We start from the raw sequence: 22,461 nt of genomic DNA, 5'->3' as shown, positions 1-22,461 counted from the left end.
ATCATGAGCTTATCTAAGTTACCACATGATGAACTGTAGGAGTAAATGAAGCATTTTTTGGAGAATGACTTTAAAAACCAAACACAATGTTTACATTTACACAATAAAGAACAACTTTGGTAGCTGAAAACCTTCATTCCACCAGGGCTCCTACGTGAATATACCTGATTTTTCCAGCCTCAACTTTGTGTTTTGTTCTTTTAGGAAAACAAAAAGAAAAGAAATGGGAGAAAATGTGAATATTTTTCCAATCATCGTTTTCTTTATAAATATCCGTTTAGGTCTATAAAACACTGAAAATCAAATGTTATACTTTTCCAGACTGCATAGGAACCATGTTCTACACCTTTATCCAGTTTAGATCAGGCTGTTGAAAGAAATCAGTTCATAAATTTGTCAAAACTACTACAAGACAAGATAAAAGTGCCCGACTGCAAGGAAGACAAGCATCTCAAACACCACCTAAGACCACCTGACTGCAGCAACAACCACAACAATGATGCGACTGGCAGCTCTCTGAGTGTATGTCTGAACAGACGGTCTTTACTCCTGTCTGCTACAGGACGGCTCAATGCGGGGCGGGGGAGCCGCAGGATATGCACGCAGAAAAGAAAACGGGCAACTGGCTGAGGAGACGAGAAGAAAGGAGTTCTCACCGAGGAAGGCAGGCCAGGGGGTTTCCGAATCTTCTTTGGCTGGGTCTCTGTAGACAGAACATTAAAAAATAAAATAAAATCACATCAGAATAATAGTTTAAAAAAAATAAGAACTGCTAACATAAATTAAATTTAAGCAAACATTATGCATGGTTATGTCCTTGATCCAATTTCAGCAATTCTGAACAAGCTGTCGCAAATGTGTCAGTGACAAAGTGTTTCTCTTTCTTCATCTATAACCAGAGTAAAGCTGATTAAAAATATATTTATTTCTTGTAAAAGACAAACATAAAATGGCCGCTATCATTTGGATTTGGATTTTAAGACAAGCACTTATTTAATTCAATTTAAATCAAGACTGACAGGTCCCATTCATACCAAGTTAAACAATTTAGGTTGAATCTCATTTGTCCCATTTGCTTTTGTTTTTACTGCGGTAAGCCTTTATTTTCTTTGCTGTTTTCCATTTATATTTAATTATACAAACACATGAAAATAAATAACAGAAAAAAACACCGTCTCCCTTGATGTATTATGAACATATAGTCATGGTGAAATAAATACATGTACAAAGTAGAGATGAATTAATCACTCAGCCGGTTTGTTCATAATTGACTCCGATAGATGATGAGCAGGTCAGTTAAAAGACCTAAAACTGTCTCTATGAAGGCATCGCGCCACAGTGTAGATTGATGCCCTTTGTTTATGCTTAAGAAAACTTGGTTAAATGCATACATAAGAAGGATTTTGTAATTCCTTTATTTTTCTGTTTGATTAAAAACTCTCACAGCACATTTTTTTTAATCATTTACTCACACAAAACAGACTATTCATAAGAATACTTCTTGTACATCTATAGCATATTGATGTATGTTGGTATATAGGCAATACATTGTTATCTAAGCAAAAGTAAATAAATTAAAGAAAATGTATAACATCAATAGGGCATAATTGGTAGTTTTTCCTTACATATTCATATCTTCTGCAGTACTGATACACACTTCCATGAAATATAAGGTCACATTAAATCATCTCAAAACCGTGTATCTGATCAGCCTCAGATCTTTCAGTGGATCATTTTAACTAGGTATCAAGGGAAGAGATGGGTTTTATCTTTTTGATCAAATCTGGTAAAAATGTAATCTTAACATTTGGAAAACAGACTTCGACATCTTTATGCGGTAAAAAACCAAAACAAAACAAAAAACAAAACAAAGCTTTAACAGCACCAAGGAATGTTTAATTTCATTTACCTAAGGCTCCTTCAGGCGGCCTTCTCCGGGGGTTGTTGGGATATGATGGATAAAACTGAGAGCCTGACTTTATGCCAGAGGGAGACAAAGCATCTGGACTGGGCATTGCTATGTCACTTGGAAATAAACCAGGCTAGAAACAGAGAGAGCAAATCTTTTACCAACAACATGCGTGGGGAAAGAACAACAAAAAACGTCAACTTCTCTTCTAAGAAACAAAGACGGTTGTAAATTCAAAGCGTCTGAAAAGAGAACTGAGAAAATGGAGCTTCCTTTAGCGATTCGGCATTAAATTTAGTTTCTACTTGTATGGTCAGAGACATACAAGGACTGTGAATGGTGGAACATACCTGGCTTACGAAGGGAGTGTACGGTGGCCTCTCGTTTTTACTTACAAGGAAAAAAAAAAAAAAAAAAAACATGCTTAAACTTTGGCGTAATTAGAGCAGATTGCTCAAAAACACTCGGATGCAATGATGTGTGATAACAGAAATGAAAAGTAGGTTTTCATAAGTAGAAACTGTTCAGGGAGGCCTTCCCCCTTTTTCAATACGCTCAGCTGCATAAAGCCGCCCGCCAGACAAAACCCCAGGGAGGGTTTCTGCTTCAGCACCCTAACATCCCCAACCCTCAACGGATGAACACAGACACACACGCGCACACACACACACACATATAGGACTATGAATGCAGGCACTCATACACGTTTCACTACAAAACTATTTTTGTAGTCAAAAAGTACAAATTGCCATCTAATCAAAAGTGTCAACAGTAACATGTAGGGTCAGAAAATTAGGTAGTAGCTGTAGAAAAGTAAATTAAAGGACATACCTGCAATCCCTGAACTAATAAATGGGGAGGACAAGCCTTCATGTTCACTGAAGTGGGATCCCTCTCCGTAGCTCTGCAGGATCAATGGTACAGAATACAACTCAGGTTCAAGTTTAAATGTCTGAATACATTTGTGTTTTTAAGTACAAGTCAAGTCTGAAGTTTCTCATGGACAGTGATAAATGCTGTTCAGACTGCTTAATGCCAGTATTTATGTAGGTTGGTTGTGCATTCATATTGTTGAGCTGCTGTGACAATTTCTGATGTTGCCAGACATGCTGGTAAAAAAAAAAAAAAAAAAAAAAAAGATGTAACGATAAGAACTATGAGCAACATCAACATCAAACCCCATCAGATCTTCAAAGTACACGCGTTGTTTTTTTGAGCACTCCAGTTCTAAATAGTGCCTGGTTTGGAGTTTACTGTGTTCCAGGTCCATACTCGCCATGGTGTCAACATCTTGATCTCTAGGATAAACTGACCATCAGAAAATTAAACTTTAATGCTCCTTTTGTGCCCCGAAGTGGTCAGATAATTATTAATCACTTAATCAGACAGTAGGTCAAACCAGAGTTTCACTTTCAGCTTCTAGCAGCCTGCATACCGAGGTGAGCAATGTCTCCAATATTTTGTTTATTTTTTCAGGTCAAGTTGATTTCTGGGAATTATTTGAAATAAACAATAATAATTACCCAACTTCAAATGTAAATATGTATTTATGTTGTAAAAAGCTTAGTAGAAGTAGTTTAATTTCTGCCAGAAAAACATACCAAAGAACCCCAAAACAAACACCTTTAATTATTAAGTATCATTAATGTATTTGTATTAATATATTTAAGGATTTTTTGTCTCTGCACTCAAATTTACCACTTCCACTCTACATAGCGCAGTATGGAGTATTCAAATGTTTTACTTCTTTTTACTTTGCAGTTGTCATCAGGTACACTGTAATTTCTGGACTACTGATTGCTACTTTTTCCACACAGAGTGGCTTAAACAATGATGTTGCTAATATATGGATCATCAAAGGGTTTCGACAGGCTGGACTGCTGTGTGATGAAGAGGACAGCACAAGCTCAAGGGCAAATTTGCCTCGAAACGAAAGTGACATTGAGAGCGACAACGAAAGACAGACCGAGGAAGTGCGTGACGAAGTAATTTTGATGCTTTTCTATCCTGACACCAAAAAGATGACTTTAATAGTTTTAGTGCACTGGAGGAAGATGAATAATGGCAATCTATGACTTTTCCTGGTAGGTACTATTTTTTTTAAGCATCCATGCTACAGGCACTGTTTGGAAAAAGCATTTATGGTACGTAAATTTTGTATCTTACCAGAATGTATTTCATTAAAAGTAAAAATCTTTTGAGGTAAGTATCATGTTAAAACTTGAACACCTGTGGCATATAGATATCCTATACGATAGACACCTATAATGGTACTTTTTTTTTTCAATAATACTCAATTGTCCAGAAATTATGGTAAATAATACAAAGTACAAGCTTCAAGGTAAGCCCAGTAAACTTAAACATAAAGAGGAAAGGACAGTGTAGTTAGCAAATGCAAGAGAAAATTGAACATGTGAAAAGAAAACCCAGAAGAGCTTTCATTTTGAGGATACTGAAAGTGTCTCTGTAATGATGCTGAGAAAATAACATGTCAGATGAAAGTGAAGAAGAAAATATGCACACTTCTATCAGTGCTGCACTTGTATTGTTACTGTTAATATTAGTTCAATAGTAAAAACAAAACATGTAAGCTGCTAATAACTCCTTTTGCTGGCTCTGACTGTCGAGAAACATTACAGAGCTAATCTGTGCTGTGTGTGACGTTACCATGACTACCAGTCATTTGTATACACTATGGTAATTCAGAAGGACAAGAATCGCTGAAATGATGCACAACTACTACCTTACTTTAATATCTAATTACATTCAACAGATTCTTATTGATTCTTGAGTCTTAGGAGCAAGAGTGCAAGTCAAGTCTGAAGTCTTTGTTTTTGCGTCTTAACTGGAACTGGAAGCCAAGCTGCGGAGTTGACTCCCCATCCCTGATGACATGCAGAGGGCAACACGTCTAAATACAGAGCCATCCTCATGTTGTCAGTTTTCCTATGTACCTTAGCAGTTATCTCCCCTCGGTTTCTCTTTCTAGCTAACGGGAGCAATGCCAAACAAATCTGCATCAGCTCGAGGGATTCAGACTGACTTTCTTAATTATCAACTTGTGGTAATCAAAGCTTTCTGCATCTATTTCACCCCCTGTACTTTGTATTTACAGACCGGTGCCAAGACAGTTAGGCTGGATGTGAAGCTGCAATTACCGCTGGGCTTCAACAGAGGTTCTGAGCTACAAGGGTGCTTGCCAATGCAGGATCCTGGGCCAAGGTTATTAGGTGGAAAGCAAAAAGAAAAAAACACTACCACTGCAAATCATATATGGCACACTGCTGTGGCAGTTTTCAGGAGGGAGGCTGTGCATTTTCAGTTCTGGTTGTGTGATTAAATGAATACATGCGAGGGTGTCGGTATCAAAGCATCTGGTATTGCTCCTTAGATATGCAATTTTAAATTCAGGTGCGACTAAATCTTACCCGTCCTTGGGTGGTGAATGAGGGACTGTTCTGTTCTGTGGAGCCCCAGGATCCAGAGCCACTGCGCTCATCTATTGCTGGAAAAAAAAATATTGAGTTGCAAACAGTTAGGACTGACAGGTTAGACACAAACTGCTTAATATTAACCCTGTTTTGGATTACCAAAGATGATAAGACTATTAATAATATTGCAAGAAAAACATGTTTGAAATGCTGCGCAATGTTCCCATTAGAGTTCATTATGGTTGCTGAATACCATAAAATTAACCATTTACTTCCTAATGTAATGCATGAGGTACAATGTTATCTATGTCACATTTAATTATTCCAAGTAAATTTCCCCCAAACAAAGCAAAATGTGAAAGAAAAGACTGAAGTATAATGGTAGAGGTAAAGAAAGAATTCAAGTGTGGCACAAAGAAAACACAGTCGAAGACTGGTGGAGCAGAAAACTCCAAAATACCCCCATCATCCCCTTCTCCCTGTCTAATGCACTAATGCTATCCAGGCTCTCTGGAGACACAAGGCTTAATTGCATGCTGATTTGCATAATTGTGCATATTAATGCAGTTTCCTTATGAATATTCATACTGTGCCTTTGATTTTTGCCTAATTAAAAAAATGTGTGTGAGAAAGCAAAGCAGCGAGCGAGTGGAAGGAGAAAGCAAGGAGACGAAACGAGAGGGAGGCAGGCAGTCAGGAAGGGGAGTGAGACGGGGTCTGGGTGAGATCAGCAGCCTGGTTGACGAGTGAGAATGAGCGATGAGGCTAACAGAGCGGTGCAAGCACCTACACACGCTGCGACAGCCGTGATCTATGGGGCCGATGCCAGTGGCATGGAGAATCAGGCGAACGGGGAGGAGAGGGGGGACCTTAAAGGATCAGCCGTGCCCACCTTCAGATCAGCTCTAATACAGACTCATCAGGTGATGAGCGTACTGCTAAATTAGGTTGACAGATTTTGTATGGAGACACTTCAGGTAAAGCTTGTTGCCAAGAGACCCTACAGTAAAAGCAAATTAGCAAGGAAAAAAAATCTACAACAAAGGGTAAACATGTGCACTGAAAGACGTTTGCAAGACAAAGTATTTCATATTTACCAAAAGAAAAAATGTTAACACACAAACATCATGTAACTGTCAACTAACCAGGTCAACGGAGCCAATAAGCCCCCTCCCCACCCACTCATGTTTACAGCTATTTCCAAAGAACTATTCATCCACCTATGATTCCCCCATTTGGCCAACAGGGGTGCAGAGCACAGAGTGAAAGCACTGTGCAGGGGAAGTCTGACAACATTGTTTCACACTTACTGGAGTAATTAACTTGAAGGCAATTAAAACAAGGTGGAGAGCTGCGGAGGTGGCACTGACGCCTATGAGAGCTCCAACCATGCCAGAATAGAGATTCTTCTATTGTTATCCCGTGTCAAATCAAATCATAGCAAACAATGGGGGAAAAACAGAATACCTAAAAGCTATTCATATTTTTTTAATTTATATGTAATAATACAACACTGATCCCTGCAAAAAAGAGATTGTTTTGATATTTAGATTTGGATGCTTTTGCAAATCAAAAACAGTTCAACTCTGGTGAAAAAAAAAAACAGAAAAAAAAGAAAGCTCTTCACTTCAAGTAAGTCAGTTAAAAAAATTAGAAATGAATGCTCCAAGAATCCTGATAGTGAGATAAATCCTTAAAAATTTTTTGAGAAGTTTATTTCTAATAAGAGTATAATGCACAGCTCAAAAGTTACACAATGTAAAAGAAGCATAAAGTTTATTTTTATTTTACATTTCCTAAAAACATAAGTTGCATTGAAATTTCTCCAATCCTCTCAATCATCAACTGAAAAATCTCCATTTGCATTATAGTAATCAAACCCTTCTTATAACTGGTGACCAGATTTTTGTTTATTACTACAAAAATGTACTTAGGTTTCAGTCGCTGTTTAGTATTAAGACCAGTTATATGAACTCTCAACTCTGAGGCCTTCCTTGAAATCACCCTAATCTTTAGCTTCCTCCCCAGAGTCTCGAAAAGATTCAAGACTCTCTGGGCCTCTTTAAAGCATCTACATTACTTGGTATTGAAGATAAAAAGATAACTTCAACCCCAAATCTGCTGAAGGTATGAATGATTAGGGGATAAATCATAGTTGTGCAAAACAACCGATCGCAGAGAGGTCAAACCTGCCCAGTTTTCTAGTAATCATCAAGCAGACACATGCACCAAAACTAAAATGTATACTTTCTGCCCAGTAAACCTAACAACAAACATCAACAAGAATCCCTGAGTAGGCAAGGGTTCTTACAGATAGAAAATGTCTTAATACTAGAGCAACATGACATGTAGTAACTTAAAGCCAAATTTCTGTTAAAATGTCCAAAAAGATCAACAAAAGATACTTTATCATTCCCAAACAGAAAGATGCATGGCTATTAAGAATCAATTAATATGTTTACAACATACATATACAAATGTAATTTTTGGCTAAATAGAAGAGAAAAATAAAAAAAAATAAAAAAAAACTTTCAGGGCAACAGTGTATTTTCCATCTCCAAGAATATGTGAAAAAACTCACGAGAACATTTCTAAACGATACAAGCCTCAAGCTTCCCTACCCTCCAGCTTCACCTTTACTGCCATGCTAGTACATTTAGCGTGTTAGCCATTTTCTTCAGTCTACAATTATGTTTTTCTTACCCATAATTGAAATGGATAAAAATGTTAACTAAATGTTTAAATTTATTCTATACTTGAAACATCCACACGGTTTTACAATTTGCTTTGAATGACAGAAGTGATGTTTGAATTTACATAGCGTTCCTTAAATGCACAATGAAGCTCTTTGTCTGTGAACTCCAGCTTGTTTATAAGTTCACAAGTTTAATGCATCTGTAATCTATGGGAAAACATCCTTACTAAAGTTTGTTCAAGCATATTTTTCAAACTTGTGGTCAGGCTGGAGACGTTCTATCCTGCAAAGCTTTTGCAAAGGTGAGTGCTAATGCTACGGTGGCTAGCCACTGAAAAAACAGACTAAGGAAATGTGCCCAACATATTCTTAATTGGGCATGTGTTGCTTGTTTTATAAAAATGTAGACAGGCCAAGTTATGATTCCCCAACAAGCCAGTAACAACCAGCATCAAGGTTTAGCAAAAATTTTAATGCAAAGACCGAGAAATTACAGCAATGATCAGAGTTTTTTCAACTATAAAGTAGCAGAGCTCTGCCCCTCCCCTACCTGCTGCTGCAAACTGTTGTTCAACTGGAAAGATGGTAACTACATTTCTGTAGTAACACTGAAATCAGGGTTCCTAACTATTTTATTTCAAAAAGTACTTAGGTTTCAGTCGCTGTTTAGTCTTTTGTCTTCGTTTTTCTTGTGGTCAAGTTAATCTTACTACATTTACTACAAGGCTTTATTTGACCGAGCCTTTCTGATGTAGTTTCAAAATCCTCTGCTTTTTCACACACCTGAAATGGGTTTCAGTTGTTGGGGTGGGGAATTTAATCACCGTTAAAAAAAGTTTTGTCATACCTTGTTTGGCCTTGTTTTTGTTCAGAAAAGATTGACAAAAACCATTTTTTTAAAATTCATTTCTTTACCAAAACCAACTTTGCTGCACTTTTCCCTTGCTTACAGGAAGCACAAATTTCATGACTGGAAATATTTCCAGTCATGAAAAGCCCCACAAGCCCCACCCTTTCCTTTTATTAAGACTTGAGGCTCTATATAAACAAATAGTGTCACTAATTAACCAGATGATATCAGCTCGTTATACTGGTTTTACTCTTTAGAGAGAGGAAATGCAAACAAAAGCACAATGTTAATAAGTATAGAAGTAGAGAAAGCTAATCCTAAATTTACCAATTGTTCGTTTTCTGTTTAGTTATGTGAATGGTATGGATAAGATTATTCTAACTCTAATCTTGAAAATAAAATAAGTTATATACTTGTGTTAAATTTGCATTTTAGACAACTTTTATACCTTTATGTCTTTGCCCCGTCAATAATGAGAAAATGAACAAAACAGCAACTTAATTTCTTGTTTATTCAGTAGAAAGACATTAAGAATTAAGACTGACCTTATTTTATAACACTTTAAGAATAAATCAAACAACTCCAGTAGAAATTATATTCTCTATATCTTATATTAAATTGAGAAAATAATGTACAGACATGTCCAATAATCCTAAGGAGATGAAAGAGTTTATGTTTAAGGATGTTTAGAGCTGTGAAAACTAAATATAATGAATTGTGGAGCAAGAGGTGAGGAAAATTTGGATAATTGCAGCAAAGTTGTATTGATTTTAATTGTCTTTTTTTTATTAACATAAATAAAAGTCAGAGGATTGGTTTGTTTACAAGTCGTCTGAATCTCCCTAGACTTCGGCTTAGCTTGTTTGATTGTACTCGCATGGAAAGACAAATACTGACTGAAAACCAGAGCCCAGAAAAATATTTATTTTTCTCAACTACAAAGCTTTCTCATGGCTGCAGGCTGAGAAGACATCTAATTTTGCTGAAGAAGGAAGCCACTCGCCTTTCAGATGTCCTTTTATTTTATTTTTTTGCCCCTCTATTTTTGTACAAGACCTTCGTAATTTGGACAGAAACATATGAAGAAAATGCAGCCGGAAAAACGGCGAGAATGTAAAAGGTTAAAGGCAAAGTTGTTAAAAAAGAAACACCAGATGTGTAAATTCAGTTGTTTTTTAGTGATCGACAGGAAGCGAGCCTGTCATGTCCCTCGTATTTGTGTTGTTTGTGCGAGGGAGGGGGGTTGGAGACGTTGCCAGCAGCTGCAGAGGTGACTGAGGGGACGCCTGCCTGAAGGCTTGCGGGGCTTAGCCAACTCCCACCACTCACCGTCACACTCTGCCTCCCCTACTCCTCAAACATCCCACAGTTCTTACCACTCCTCTCCTCTACTCCTTCCCTTTTGCCTCCACTCCACACAAGACACCCCCGCCCTTCCATACTCCACACGCACAGGCCACTGAGGAAGGGAGAAGGACGCCTAATGCAATTAGCACCCCTCTGAGCACTTTTGTGTTGATGAATAGAGGTGGTCTGGTGGGCCACTAGGCTGCTCGCTACCGTTCCCGCGCTGCTGGGTCTCTGAATATACAAGCTGGCTGGGCTGACGTCAGAGATGGACATTGTTTTGTGATGGTCATCATTTCTGCAACAAATGAGTTTCCTGGCCTCGGGGAACAGAGCCGCTGTTAGCAAGAAAACATTGGAGCAGGGCTTCAAATAAGCATTTGAATAGACGTGAACATAATCACCCCTTTTATTTAAGTGCATTTAATAAATGTGGGATTAAATATAGTTTGGGGATGTAATAGAAAAACAAACAAACAAAAAAAATCACTTGGGTGAGACTCTGCACGTGTTAGCACTTTGACTCCGGAGTTATTAAAGAGTACCTGCAGGATCTCCTGATGTTAAAGGTGACAGCTTTAAGTACCACATTATAATGGGTGTCAATGACCAAGGGCCACACTTTAGGACATGAGGAGGAGGGAGGAATTAACTCCTCACTGCTGAGTAATTGCCTGCTGTAACAGAAACAAACAGAATCCTGCCTTCCCCGGTCTGATCCCCCTATTCAACAAGCTCTCCTTCTCCACTCTGCCCACTCGCTGCATGCTGGGCCAGTTTAAGAGGCTGTGAGCTGGGGGTGAGGCACATTGTCTCAGACTTGAGCCATTTCCTGCAGATCAGTGGGGGTAAGAACCCTGTGCTGTGTTGGGGGAGGAGTGTTTTACACTTCAGGGTGGGGGGAGTTGTTTCAAGTCCATAAGCCCCCTTCTTTGCCTTTGTTCCTCAGCGGCCAACTTCTCACTCTGGGGAACTGGAGAGTGTGACTCGATTTCACACACCAGGCTGGCACGGTGACAGAGGAACGAAAGCAACACGACTTACTAATAACCTTCAGGATGATGGGAACGGCGGCTCAGGGCTTTGAGGGTGCCTGCATGTGTTCTCAGAAAGTTTCAGCTTCAAACTGCGCAGGCTACACAAGTTTGGTGGAAGAGTTTTTAAATACCTCAATAAACACGAGCGTCTCCCTGAAACTGCTTTGTGAAAATATGCAAGAACTGCATTTTTTGGAAAAAGCGATAAAAAAAATCTCATCAGCTCTAAAGAAGCACAAATCGATCTGGCAGACATGGTAATAAACCAGTTTTGTTTTATCGCCACTGATTGGTGATCAACAGGTCAAATAATGCAGATCTTTTTCCTATTCTTTAAATGCATGGAAAGAAGGATCTGAGAGCATTTTGCGTCTATAAATGCACCAGCCAACAGAAAGTTCTTTAATGCGCTTTTAAAAAGTTTTCTAAAATGAGAAACATATTATTTAATGCTTAAGTGAAGACACTTGCTTAATGTCTTTGTTTTGTGTTTTATACAAAACAGATACAAATAATAAAAATCCTCCGGCACCCGTTTGCTTATCTTATGTTGAAGGGCAGAACAACAAAGAGGCATTTTTGTTCTTTTCCCATTGAATAAAAATAAACTAGTCATTCATGTTGATTTCTATGTGCCACATAGAAAAAAAAACTAAAACTGATTTTGAATTACTTAAATATTACAGGAAACCTGCAATTTTCTCTATAATATTTGGCTTAAGTTTAAAGAATCACTGTGGCTCTGAAGGTCAAATCTCACATAAAACAGAAATTGTTGTAATTCTCTTGAAAAGTTGGGGCCATTTGAGTGTTTTTCCAGCTAAATTGAAAGCTGTGACTGGATGGGCACCGGAAATGTGTTTAACATGTGTTTTTTTTATGATTGAAGTGGTAAGTGTGATATCAAAACCTGCATGAGTTAAAGCGAAACTGTGTGACAAACAACCACAAAACCTGAGATGAAAAATTACAGGTATGATGTTGGTGAGTTGACCTTTCAAACATATGCTTCTCATCTTTCAGGTGTTAATCGTGCAGGAGAGATCTTTATTAGTCACATTTTCTTTTAGATCAACTGTGAAACATCTAGAAATTTCTTCAGAGTGTTTTGATTTGCAAACAAAAGCAGAAACAAACATATGAAGAGGAGTGCTAAGGTAGCACTGATGAAGATATTGGGTGGATACAGAACTGCAGAAGCTTACCTGGCCCAGAGAAATGAGTGCTGGCTAGTGTCATTGTCCTGTTCTTCCCATTGGCTACTGGCGGCGCAAACATCTGCAAGACAAAAGCAGAGATAACGTAACCAACAAAGCAAGGCACACTTCACACTCTTATAACATCTCTCACATATAGGCTTAGGTTTTCCTGCTTCTCTTCTTTTCAATCTTTGATGCTATGTACCAAAGATTGATTGATTTAGCAGCACTTATACGTTGTTTACACCTTCCACCACGACAGTGAAACACACTAGCAAACAAATTTATTTGAAGAACAAACAAAGCCTTGCCCAACTTGTGCACACATCAGACACGGCCGCCTAACATCAGACATCTAAAGCCAGTGCTATGACTAATATGTGCATTAACTAACAGTGATGTCACTGAGCCTCTGTGGGCTCCACCACGAGGCCGTGGTGCGGTCTGGATTTTTCACCAGACACCGCACTGTCTGCTGCACGAACCTAACATTTTCAGAACTGGGGCACTAGAAGTAAATGTGCCAGTGCGGCCTATGATCTTGGTGAAGTGATCTACTCACTCGGACGGGTTTCCTTCGAACAAATTTGACCACATTTACAGAGATCCTGCTTTTTTTCCCCATGCCCGACTCTCTGACCAGCCACTTGGTAAACAAAAAGAAAAGTACACACTGTTCCAACAATTCTTCATCCGTTTGTCATTATCAGGCCAAAGTAACCTGTAGACGGAAAAGGGTTACTGATCAACCTAAACGTCTGTAACTCATACGAGGCATGAGTCGGTTGTTGGGATCAACTTATACCAAGGATAGGATTGATTTGTTTAACAACATGGAAGAAAGCTGCCATCAAATTGTCCTTAAGTACATTCATTTACTTATCTAATTGCTTTATTTCATCAGAATCATTATTATTGTCCTGATTCTTCTTAGTGAAAATGACTTATTTGCCTATTGTGCATGTGTAACACTTAAAAAATAAAATAAAAAATAGGAACAGCAGTTCACAAACGGACCTTCAGCGACATCAAACTTTTAAACAACACATATTTTTATGTTCATCGTTATGTTTATGCTTTGTTTTTGTTCATTTCCATCTGTTCCCTTTAAGTCGCAAGAAAAAAAAATGCTTTCAAAAACACTAACATGGTGTGATATACTATTTCTAATATTTAAAGTTCTACAAATAGGATGTCAAAGTTTTCCCTGACTCTGCTGCACCTACCTCACCTGTTGCTGTGCACTGCCAGTCAGCGAGCTAAAAGACTGGACCTACACTTGTCAAATGCTTACAAGAAAAACAAATTCAAAAACACAAGCATTGCATGGAAACTAAAGGGGCATCAACCATTTAAAGGTAATGTCATTTAAAACTGCTTTTGGCAAATTACAACATGTCAGCAAACTCCCTGACTGAGCAGATAGCCTGACTAGACGAGGCTATGAGGCTAATATTGTTTTACCAGGCTAATATTAGCTTGGTTAACTTCTGCAGCAATACATTACTCCATTCAACATGGGCTTTTAAACTAGCCAATTTAATGGATGTTTAAACATTGCTTTTTTTATGCTATGAATCAAATTTTAAATATTGAACATTGAAAAAATTATCAATAAGCTAGATTATTTTAAGAACAGTAGAAACTGTTACTTTTCTGTTTTAAATAAAAAATAAATTAGATAATGTTGTTAATTTCTGTTTTACAATTTTGTGCAGTATTTCTACTCAAACTTATTACATAGTGAGAATTCAACAAAGGCCCATGTGGGACTGAAACCTAAATATATAATCAAAAGTTGTGTTTGTATTATGATGTAAATGTGTTACATTTGTTAGATTTGTTGTGTTAGACAAAACAACAAGTGAGAAAGGAGCTTTACTGAGTATCAGTTCATTCAAATGTGTCCTATTTCTCCAACATGACCTCTGCTACCAAGTATGCATTAACCATTAGAAAATACTTGATGAGCCACACACACAGAAAAAAGAAAAGAAAATCATGTCGGCTTTTCAGTTTGTTTGGGTGAAAAGACTAAACACATCTCTGCTGGAGCTATGAGATGTTTATGTCAGCGTTAAGCTGCAAAAGGTTTCACAACAAAATGAAACAAAAAAGGAAGAAAAAAAAAAAAACACTGAGCAGAATGTCTCCATCCGCTTTGTAGATAATGTCAGGAGAATAGCTCCGAGAGCAACAACAGTAAAAATCTCTCCTTAAAATATGACAAAAACAGACACAGAAGCTCTCCGTTCAGCCCAGTTTACAACACTGTATTTTCCCCAAAGATCCTGTTAACGAAATAAAAATGAGTCAAATAATAGGCAGGCGTTTCTTGCCATTATTCCCGATTCCTTATTTATTTTTTCATCTAGCACACTATGCTGGGAGCTTCTTTCTTCGTACCTTTACATGACTGAACGGCCTAAATTTAAAGCTTGATTCGCTAAATCCAACCCTGAGGTTTAGCAATATTTCCACTGTAACATCACAACAAAATGAGTAGGTTTTGGACTCCAAGGACATAAACATTTGAGTTAATCTGTGTCAATTAGGCATTACCACTATTGTAAAAATGTGTTTATATCGCTTATATGTTTTAAAGTGTTTTTAATGAGATAAAGTGCTTCAGTGGGTGGGTGTTGTATTTTTAGCTGCATTGATTATAGGGTGACAACAGCACCTCTACCCCACCTGTTGCTGTGCACTGCCAGTCAGCTGCCTACAAGGAGGCTACTGCAACTTTTAACTGCAGAAAACAGTTTTTTTTTTTTGAGGGGAATATACCCACTCCCTTGAAGGTCAGTGCGGAAACTAAATAGGCATCCTCAATCAGTCTTCATAAAGTAACATGATGTAAAACTACAGGCTGGCCATCAAAAGACAAAATGTATATATAAATATATTGTGAAAAGCCACATTTAATCGCTGCCACGTAAAATGTGGCTGCGATTCGTAATGTTACTGAGGGCCTCGATACACACTGAATGCAAATATCCCCTGTTCTGCAGCATAAATGTGTTACATAATGTGAAGTAGCTTATTTAATCATTTTATTTTTACAGCATTTCTTTTGTGAGATTCTGACTGGAGGGAGTGATAGATTTATACGGAAAACAATTGTGATTAATTTTTATTATTTTTTTATAACTTGTTGACATTACAGTGAATATAATATTGTATATCACCAATCTCTATTTCAACACATTTTTAATTTAAAAATCCATACGTCATATATTTTTCAGACATTTGAGCACCAACAGTGTTCCTAGTATGTTGTTTAATACTTTATGTTTATGAATCATGAAACAACATAATATGGTTCAACCCAGTAGGGAAATGGTTTATTAATGTTTTTTTTTCTTGTCCTTAAGTTAAACATTACTTTAACTTCTGTAAAACCTTTAGATTTGTCCCCGGCAGGCTAAATTACTCTACAACAAATGGATTCTTTAAAGCATTTTTTTTTTTTTTTTTTTTACATATCAACACCTTAATTATGTAAGTCAAACGTCAAAGCTACACAGTTTTAGTTCTTTGATGTTCAGCTAATTAAACCAAGTTTTAAAATCCCACATTTTCAGTTAAAACTCTGGTTTCAGAAGGCCTAGATGTCAAAGCAGCAGCAAAAAGGTTGTTTTCAGAGTTTGGTCGATTGTTTATCTGCGGGTTCGCTTGCCCAGTGACTGCAAACCAATAAATAAGTTCACAAAAATTTAAGGTGAGATGTGGCAATTCAAAAGACAGAGAATCTAAATTACATTTAACCCTTTAAGAAGAACGTTATACATCCATAATTAAAGAGTTTTTGGGGGTACAAAAATAATAAGGAGTAAATTCACAATAGTTTTCCATACTTATTCAGACCAGAACATGCATATGGACCCTGTAGGTATGTTTTCATTAGGTTTATCATAATCTTAAAATAACATTTGGCCTTTCCCTTTCTTCTTACTCCCCACAACTCCTGTTATTCTCACCATCTTTCACTGCGCTTCATAATTCAGACCTGTATTGCACTGTCTTCTTCCTCCCAGAACCACCCAGACCGCTCTTCCCCCTCTCTTACCGCGCTGAAATCCAGGAGGTCGCTGAGTTCCTTGTCAGTTTCCACTGCAGCCATTCTTTGCTGCTGTTCGCTCATACCCTTCAGTCTCTAACAAACCCTACGAGAGAAATTTGCAAATACAGGATTTTAGTTGCACTTGCGAGCACAACGAGAAGTTACATGTTCAAGAAAAGAATGATGATGGTAATGAATGACTGAGACTACTCTACTGCCGTCGGTTACATCACAACTTTCAAGATTTGTTTTCCCCTCTCTGAGACACCAGAGCAGGGGTGCAGCGGCGGCAACATGTTTTCATTTAAAGCCACTTTCTCATTGCCAATAAAGCTGTTGTTCACCTTTAAGCTGCATGAAACACAATTTCAGGTCATACGCAAGGGTTGTATATTCAAGAGGTTGGAAACAAGGCTGTAACTTGACCAAAAACACACTGCTCAGATTACAACCTTGATGAATTATGGACAGATTAGGGAGGAAAAATAAGACAACACGAGGCTACTCAATACGACACAGCACAGACGGGGTCTACTTACACATTTTCCTCCAGAAACTGACTGAACTGATGAGCGCTGTGCGCCGAGTTAAATCACTACCGAGTAATGACTTAAGAAGAGAGAAAAAAAAAGTCTTTCATTTTACGCAACCCTGGCAAATAAAAGAACCATATGTCGATCACTGCTACATGAAAGAGAATGTAACACACTTACAATTACAGACATAATTGGGACTATTGTTAGCCCAAGGAAATGGGGGTGAAAGGCAGAGCTAATGACTGTATGCAAACACGTCATTACCAAATTACCATATGTCAACTCAGAAAGAAGCTTGTCAAAAGAAACAGTGAGCATGAATACAGGATTTACCCCGTGTTTTGCATTCCAGTGCAAGCCCGAAGGCTTTCTCTCCGAAGCCGAGCGGCAGCGGTGGCGGCTCCGGGGAGGAACTGGAAGAATAGAGGCACTTGGACACCAACAGGTGGTGTGCTTTTACAGCCTCTTTTGTAATTCAGAAATAGCATAGGCCGACGTGACACAAACGCAACCAAAAAGAAGCTAAAAAGCACATGTCTTGATGAAGGTGGAGTGAACACGAATAGCGAAGGGATAAACTGACGCAAAGAAAAGAGTCTGCTTGTGCTAACTGACTTTGGAGCGGAGCAAAGCGGTAATAAATTATCACAATAAAGCAAATCGCTTCATGGGAGAAACATATTACAGTCCAAGTCAAAACAAACTAATTTAACATCACAAAACATGAATGCAGGAGCTATAAAGGAGACCTCTGACAAACTTTTCAACCACAATCTACCAATGAGTAAAGCACATGGAGTGGAGGGCATGGGGGGGGGGGGCCTTTATGTAGCAAAATGGCATCTTAAGCTACTGCTGGATCAATATTTGAAGCGAGCAGATTAGGGGTGGCGGAGGGGGCCTTTGTCACCCCACACAAAGAAAAGACGGGTCATTCTCCACAAAAGAGTCTGCACCTCTAGTTAAGATGCACAACAGTTGTAACAAATGCTACACATCTTAATCCTAATGGCTGCTTTGCATTCAGAAAAACACCCGTAGATCTAAAAGCTGAATCTTCAGAGCAACCAACAGGAGATAAGTGGCATCAGAAACAGCAATGTGCCTTGTTGCTATGCATGTATGTAACATCTAGGGAAGGGAGCTGGAGTGAAGATATACTAAGATTTCCAAACAACGCTGTGAATAAGTCTCTATTTTTTCCATAACATCATTCCTACAGATTTAAGTTCGTCTAGAGAAAGCGACAGAATGACCAACACTCTCTCGGGTTTACAGAGTAACACAGCGCTGCCCCCAACCAACGCATTTGATTCTGCACACTGCCAGCCAGCTGCCTTAAACACTTCCCCTAGCTAACAAGAAAGACAAATTCAAACATGGACGGTTATAGCAAAAGGATGACAAAAACTAGTACTAATACTGGAGACTGTTTATACTACACATGGTTTTAAGCTTGTATCACAATCAAGAATAATTTATGATACCATTATTATGTAACTATTAATCCAAACATTATATTGTTTTAGCACTAAAAGGAATCAGACCATTTGCTTTTCTAAGCTAATACCAATTTCTCACAATTTTTTGTTTATCTAACCTGTCATTTCTCCACAAGGATCAAAATAGATGAAGAAACTTGTGCCTCAGACTCCTTGACAGAGGTAGCAATTTTTAATCTAACAGAAAAATGGAAGAATTGCCAAATTAATCCTAAGCATGCATTAACACCTGTGCTTGAAGCAGAGATTTGATATTTATTAAACTTAAATCAAATTGCAGCAAAGAAAAGCTTTTGTCATTTACAGACCAAAAACGGCTGTAGTTTTAAGTTTTCATGCATTTAAAGGGAAAAGAAAAAATAGATTTTTTCAGTATCTGACCAACCAATGTCGATCGGACGCAATAAACAAAAAAATTGACTGACTCAGTTTTCTGAACAAATGATTGCTGAATTTCTAGTATATACACATACATCTTTTTTTTTTACAAATTGATTTAACGATATAGTTATGTAACCATGACGTTTTTCCCTTAAAAGTTATTATATTGAAAAATCTAATACCAGCCCATGTCTAGCAAAGTTCAGTCTAGTTGTAAAATAAAAGTGAAGAAAGGTCAAAACTAGAAGCAGTCAACATCTCAGTCCAAACGGAAAATATGACTTTTGTAACTTCATTTAATTTCATTTACATAAACGAGTTTAATCAAACGCAACGCAAAAAAACAAAATACTAAATAAATAAGGTGGAAAAAAGTGAACAGAACAGTGCCTGCGGAAATGTTGGGCACCAGAATTTGATCAGGACCACTAGGCCCCATCCAGAGCTAATCTAGCTGCTGACAACTAACCCATTCTGTTTACTGTGAGCCTTGTTGACATTATGCTCCAGACTCACCAAAAACCATAACCTCTAGTTTTATCTTCCCTGTGTGGAGCAAGTGCATCGACTGCAACCGAGAGGAGCAGGAGTGGGTCTCCAAACTTCCCGTAGCACATTTTAAGCTGCCCTTCCTCTTACTATTAGGGTTCAAGTCGTGCATTATGAGGGAGATCAGTGGAGGAGACGGTGGGGGTGGGATCGTGAGGAATTTCCTGCCAAATGTGCAATAAAATAAGTAGTGGCCAGACACTTCCATAAAGGAATGTTTAAAGGGTACCATTGGGGGGGTTTTATGGAAAGTTTGCTTCACGTCTGCAGGGAAAATGATTCACATCACAAAGTTTGGCTAAAATACCCCCCCAGCATAACAAAATGGTAAAGATTTAATATTCCTACTTCAGTGGCTGGAGCCTGTGGCAGAAAGGCACACGGTGAAAAAACAAAGAGGCAAAGCCACCAACATTTAACCATAAAGGAGTCATTTTGCAGAACAAAGGAGTAATTTCCTCCACTCCGAGGTCGAGCCGGAGACCAGACAAAAAAACTCACATCCCCCGCTTAAACCACACATTCCCAAAAAAAAAAAAAACTTTTCGAAAATTAGGTGGCAATGAAACGCCAATGAAATTCATGCAACTTCCCCCCGAAGTGTAAGGTGAAAGATTGAGTATTTACCTCTCCTCTCCGTGCGTGTGATATCCAACAGTAAAAAAGAAAAGCGGAGACTCGAAGGGGGGAAAAACATAAAACTTCAAGAGAATTTCGACCTCAGTGCACGAAACGCATTGGAGCACAGTGGATGTCTTTCTTTTGTCCCCGGGAAGTCTGCCTTTTCTCCACGTAGCGCCCACGTGTTTGCTACAATGTAACAAGACTACGCACAAACAATTCTGTTATAGTAACTAATCTCGCGTCTTCCTTTCTTGTTGTTACTACAGAGATGATTTCATTCTTCTCGTAGACATCTTCACCACCTCCGTCCACATTGTCAGACGTAACAACGTATCCGTCCGCGCAAAAAGTGAGGGCCTCAACGCCAGCGGTGTCCGATTTCAAACGCCTTTCAGATATGTGAGAGTTTTCTGTTCAAGGGGAAAACGCGAATTTGACCTTTTGTCGTTTTTGGAACAAGAAAATCACCTACTTCCAATCTCTGGAACGAGTAATCTTCAAACTGCAGGATAAATACGAGCACTAGGTCACACAGCGGAAGGCTATCGTAAGAAAGTTACCTGCTATTACACAGCAGCGGCTCGACGAGATGGCACGATAAATGCGAATGGCTTCAGCCAATGGCAAAGCGTAATAGGTTGATTGACAGCAACAATAGCCAGTATGTTTTAGGAAATCCACCTTCTGCCCGCCTTTTTGTTGACGCTCACTTTCGCTGTGTGCTCAGGGAGGCTGGCTAAAGGGGGCCTCAAACATGCCTGCTGACATCATTTAATACTTAGGTTGGTGGGTCCGCTTTTGTTATTTTTTCCAAAACATTTTACAACACTTGGGACTTAAAATATTGCCTAATTAAAACACAGGAAAATCGAAATAACTTATAGTTATTTTTATTTATTATTTATTTATTTTATTAATATTTATCATTACTATTATTTCTGGAATGTACATGTATTTTTTTCTGGTATTCTCCGTTGCAGTCAGTAAAGGACTCTGATAATAATATCAATCCCTGGCATTATTATAATAATAATAATAATAATAATTATTATTATTATTATTAGTAGTAGTAGTAGTAGCAGTAGTAGTAGTAGTATTAGTATTATTATTATTATTATTTCCATGGTCCGTCTTTCTTTTTCTTTTTTTTTTGTGAACTGGCAAACATAAGACCAACACACGCCTAGTAACTGCCTTCTCCAGAGCAGAATGGAGAGGAGGGAGTGAGGAGTGAAATAGTTCAGGGCAAACACTTCAAACGGGGAGGGCACACACAGCATGAATTTTCCTGCAACACAACATTTCTTCTCTTAGGAAGAAAATCAATCTTTGAATTTAGCAACTGTTCTGTAGCCATAGCTGGGACAAAAGAATGAAAAACGGGACATCAGATGTCCCAGATACACACAAGCCTATGACCTACCTCGCTTATTTATTTAACTTGCAAAAAAACAAATCTAGCTCTGTAGCATTCAGCTGGAAACGCACAGCAACAGTGCATATTAAAAGTGCATGTAGGTGTTAGGCAGCTGTTGAACTTAACCTGAGGGCAAAGCTTTGTCAACAAAAGAGGAAGTTTTAATGAACCTTCTTTGTTTCCTGTCTTGGTTGGTACTATGACATGTAAGAAACCTTTCTGGTATATTTTAAAGAGAACCAACAACAAGCCCAAGAAGTCCTTATCTAGCAGTCATCAGCAGTATCTCAGATAGGGACTCATCATATAAGTGACTTTTTGGGCATGATGCCCATGCTATGAGTGTAAACTTTAACAGTACAATATATGACAGCAGAAAATTCTGCCCAACTCATTACCACCTGAAGCTTTGCTGTATTCCCCCCAACCCCCACATGTTCTCAATGAGAGATGAGATTTGCTGTCAGTAGGTCATTGAGGTAAATAAACCATCCATTGTGGTCCCCTGGGTTACAGAAAAATCCTTGACAGAGAACATTAATTAGTTTTGTAGGCCATCTTAGGAATGTAATGGACCTACAGCTTTGAAACAATCCCACGTATGGGCTGTAAATGCCTTCACAAACACACCAAGCACACATTCAGATATTTCACACAAACATGAATGTCATTGAAACAAAAACAAAATCCGAAAAAAATAAATTAGAATTAAAAAAGAAATAAAATTATGTTATTTCTACTAATGTTTTAGCTAAATTATGACATTTGACCAGATGGGAACATGTGCTTAGGAGGAATGAATTTTCAGCGGACAGAGAGAGAAAATCTCTCATATTCTTGCTTTTTATAGTTGACGTTGGGCCTTGATGTAAAAGCGGTACTGTTGTCAGGATTTGCAATTAGGCTTGTAAGCCCTCCAAG

At 38.2% G+C, this 22,461-nt stretch overlaps 1 protein-coding gene across 8 annotated transcripts in view; it reads right to left on the bottom strand.

The window, feature by feature from the left end:
* tcf3b (transcription factor 3b) overlaps window positions 1–20,687 on the bottom strand; it is a 38,145-nt gene extending 17,458 nt beyond the window's left edge. For 4 of the 8 annotated variants that reach the window (XM_015051757.1, XM_015051795.1, XM_015051780.1 and 1 more), the window contains exons 1-8: window positions 20,127–20,588; window positions 16,538–16,634; window positions 12,475–12,547; window positions 5,338–5,414; window positions 2,741–2,813; window positions 2,260–2,300; window positions 1,910–2,042; window positions 657–703 (exon numbers count right to left, since the gene is read on the bottom strand). In XM_015051757.1, the coding sequence (XP_014907243.1) occupies window positions 657–703; window positions 1,910–2,042; window positions 2,260–2,300; window positions 2,741–2,813; window positions 5,338–5,414; window positions 12,475–12,547; window positions 16,538–16,612 (519 nt within the window). In that variant the 5' untranslated portion in view covers window positions 16,613–16,634; window positions 20,127–20,588. The other 4 variants (XM_015051766.1, XM_015051804.1, XM_015051773.1 and 1 more) reach the window with 4 other exon arrangements.
* Between the last annotated feature and the right edge of the window lie 1,774 nt (window positions 20,688–22,461).

Source organism: Poecilia latipinna, unplaced genomic scaffold, assembly GCF_001443285.1.
Source record: "Poecilia latipinna isolate Pla-1442-1.1 unplaced genomic scaffold, P_latipinna-1.0 Scaffold52, whole genome shotgun sequence".
Classification (NCBI taxonomy): domain Eukaryota; kingdom Metazoa; phylum Chordata; class Actinopteri; order Cyprinodontiformes; family Poeciliidae; genus Poecilia; species Poecilia latipinna.
This window is presented reverse-complemented; position numbering and strand designations above follow the sequence as displayed.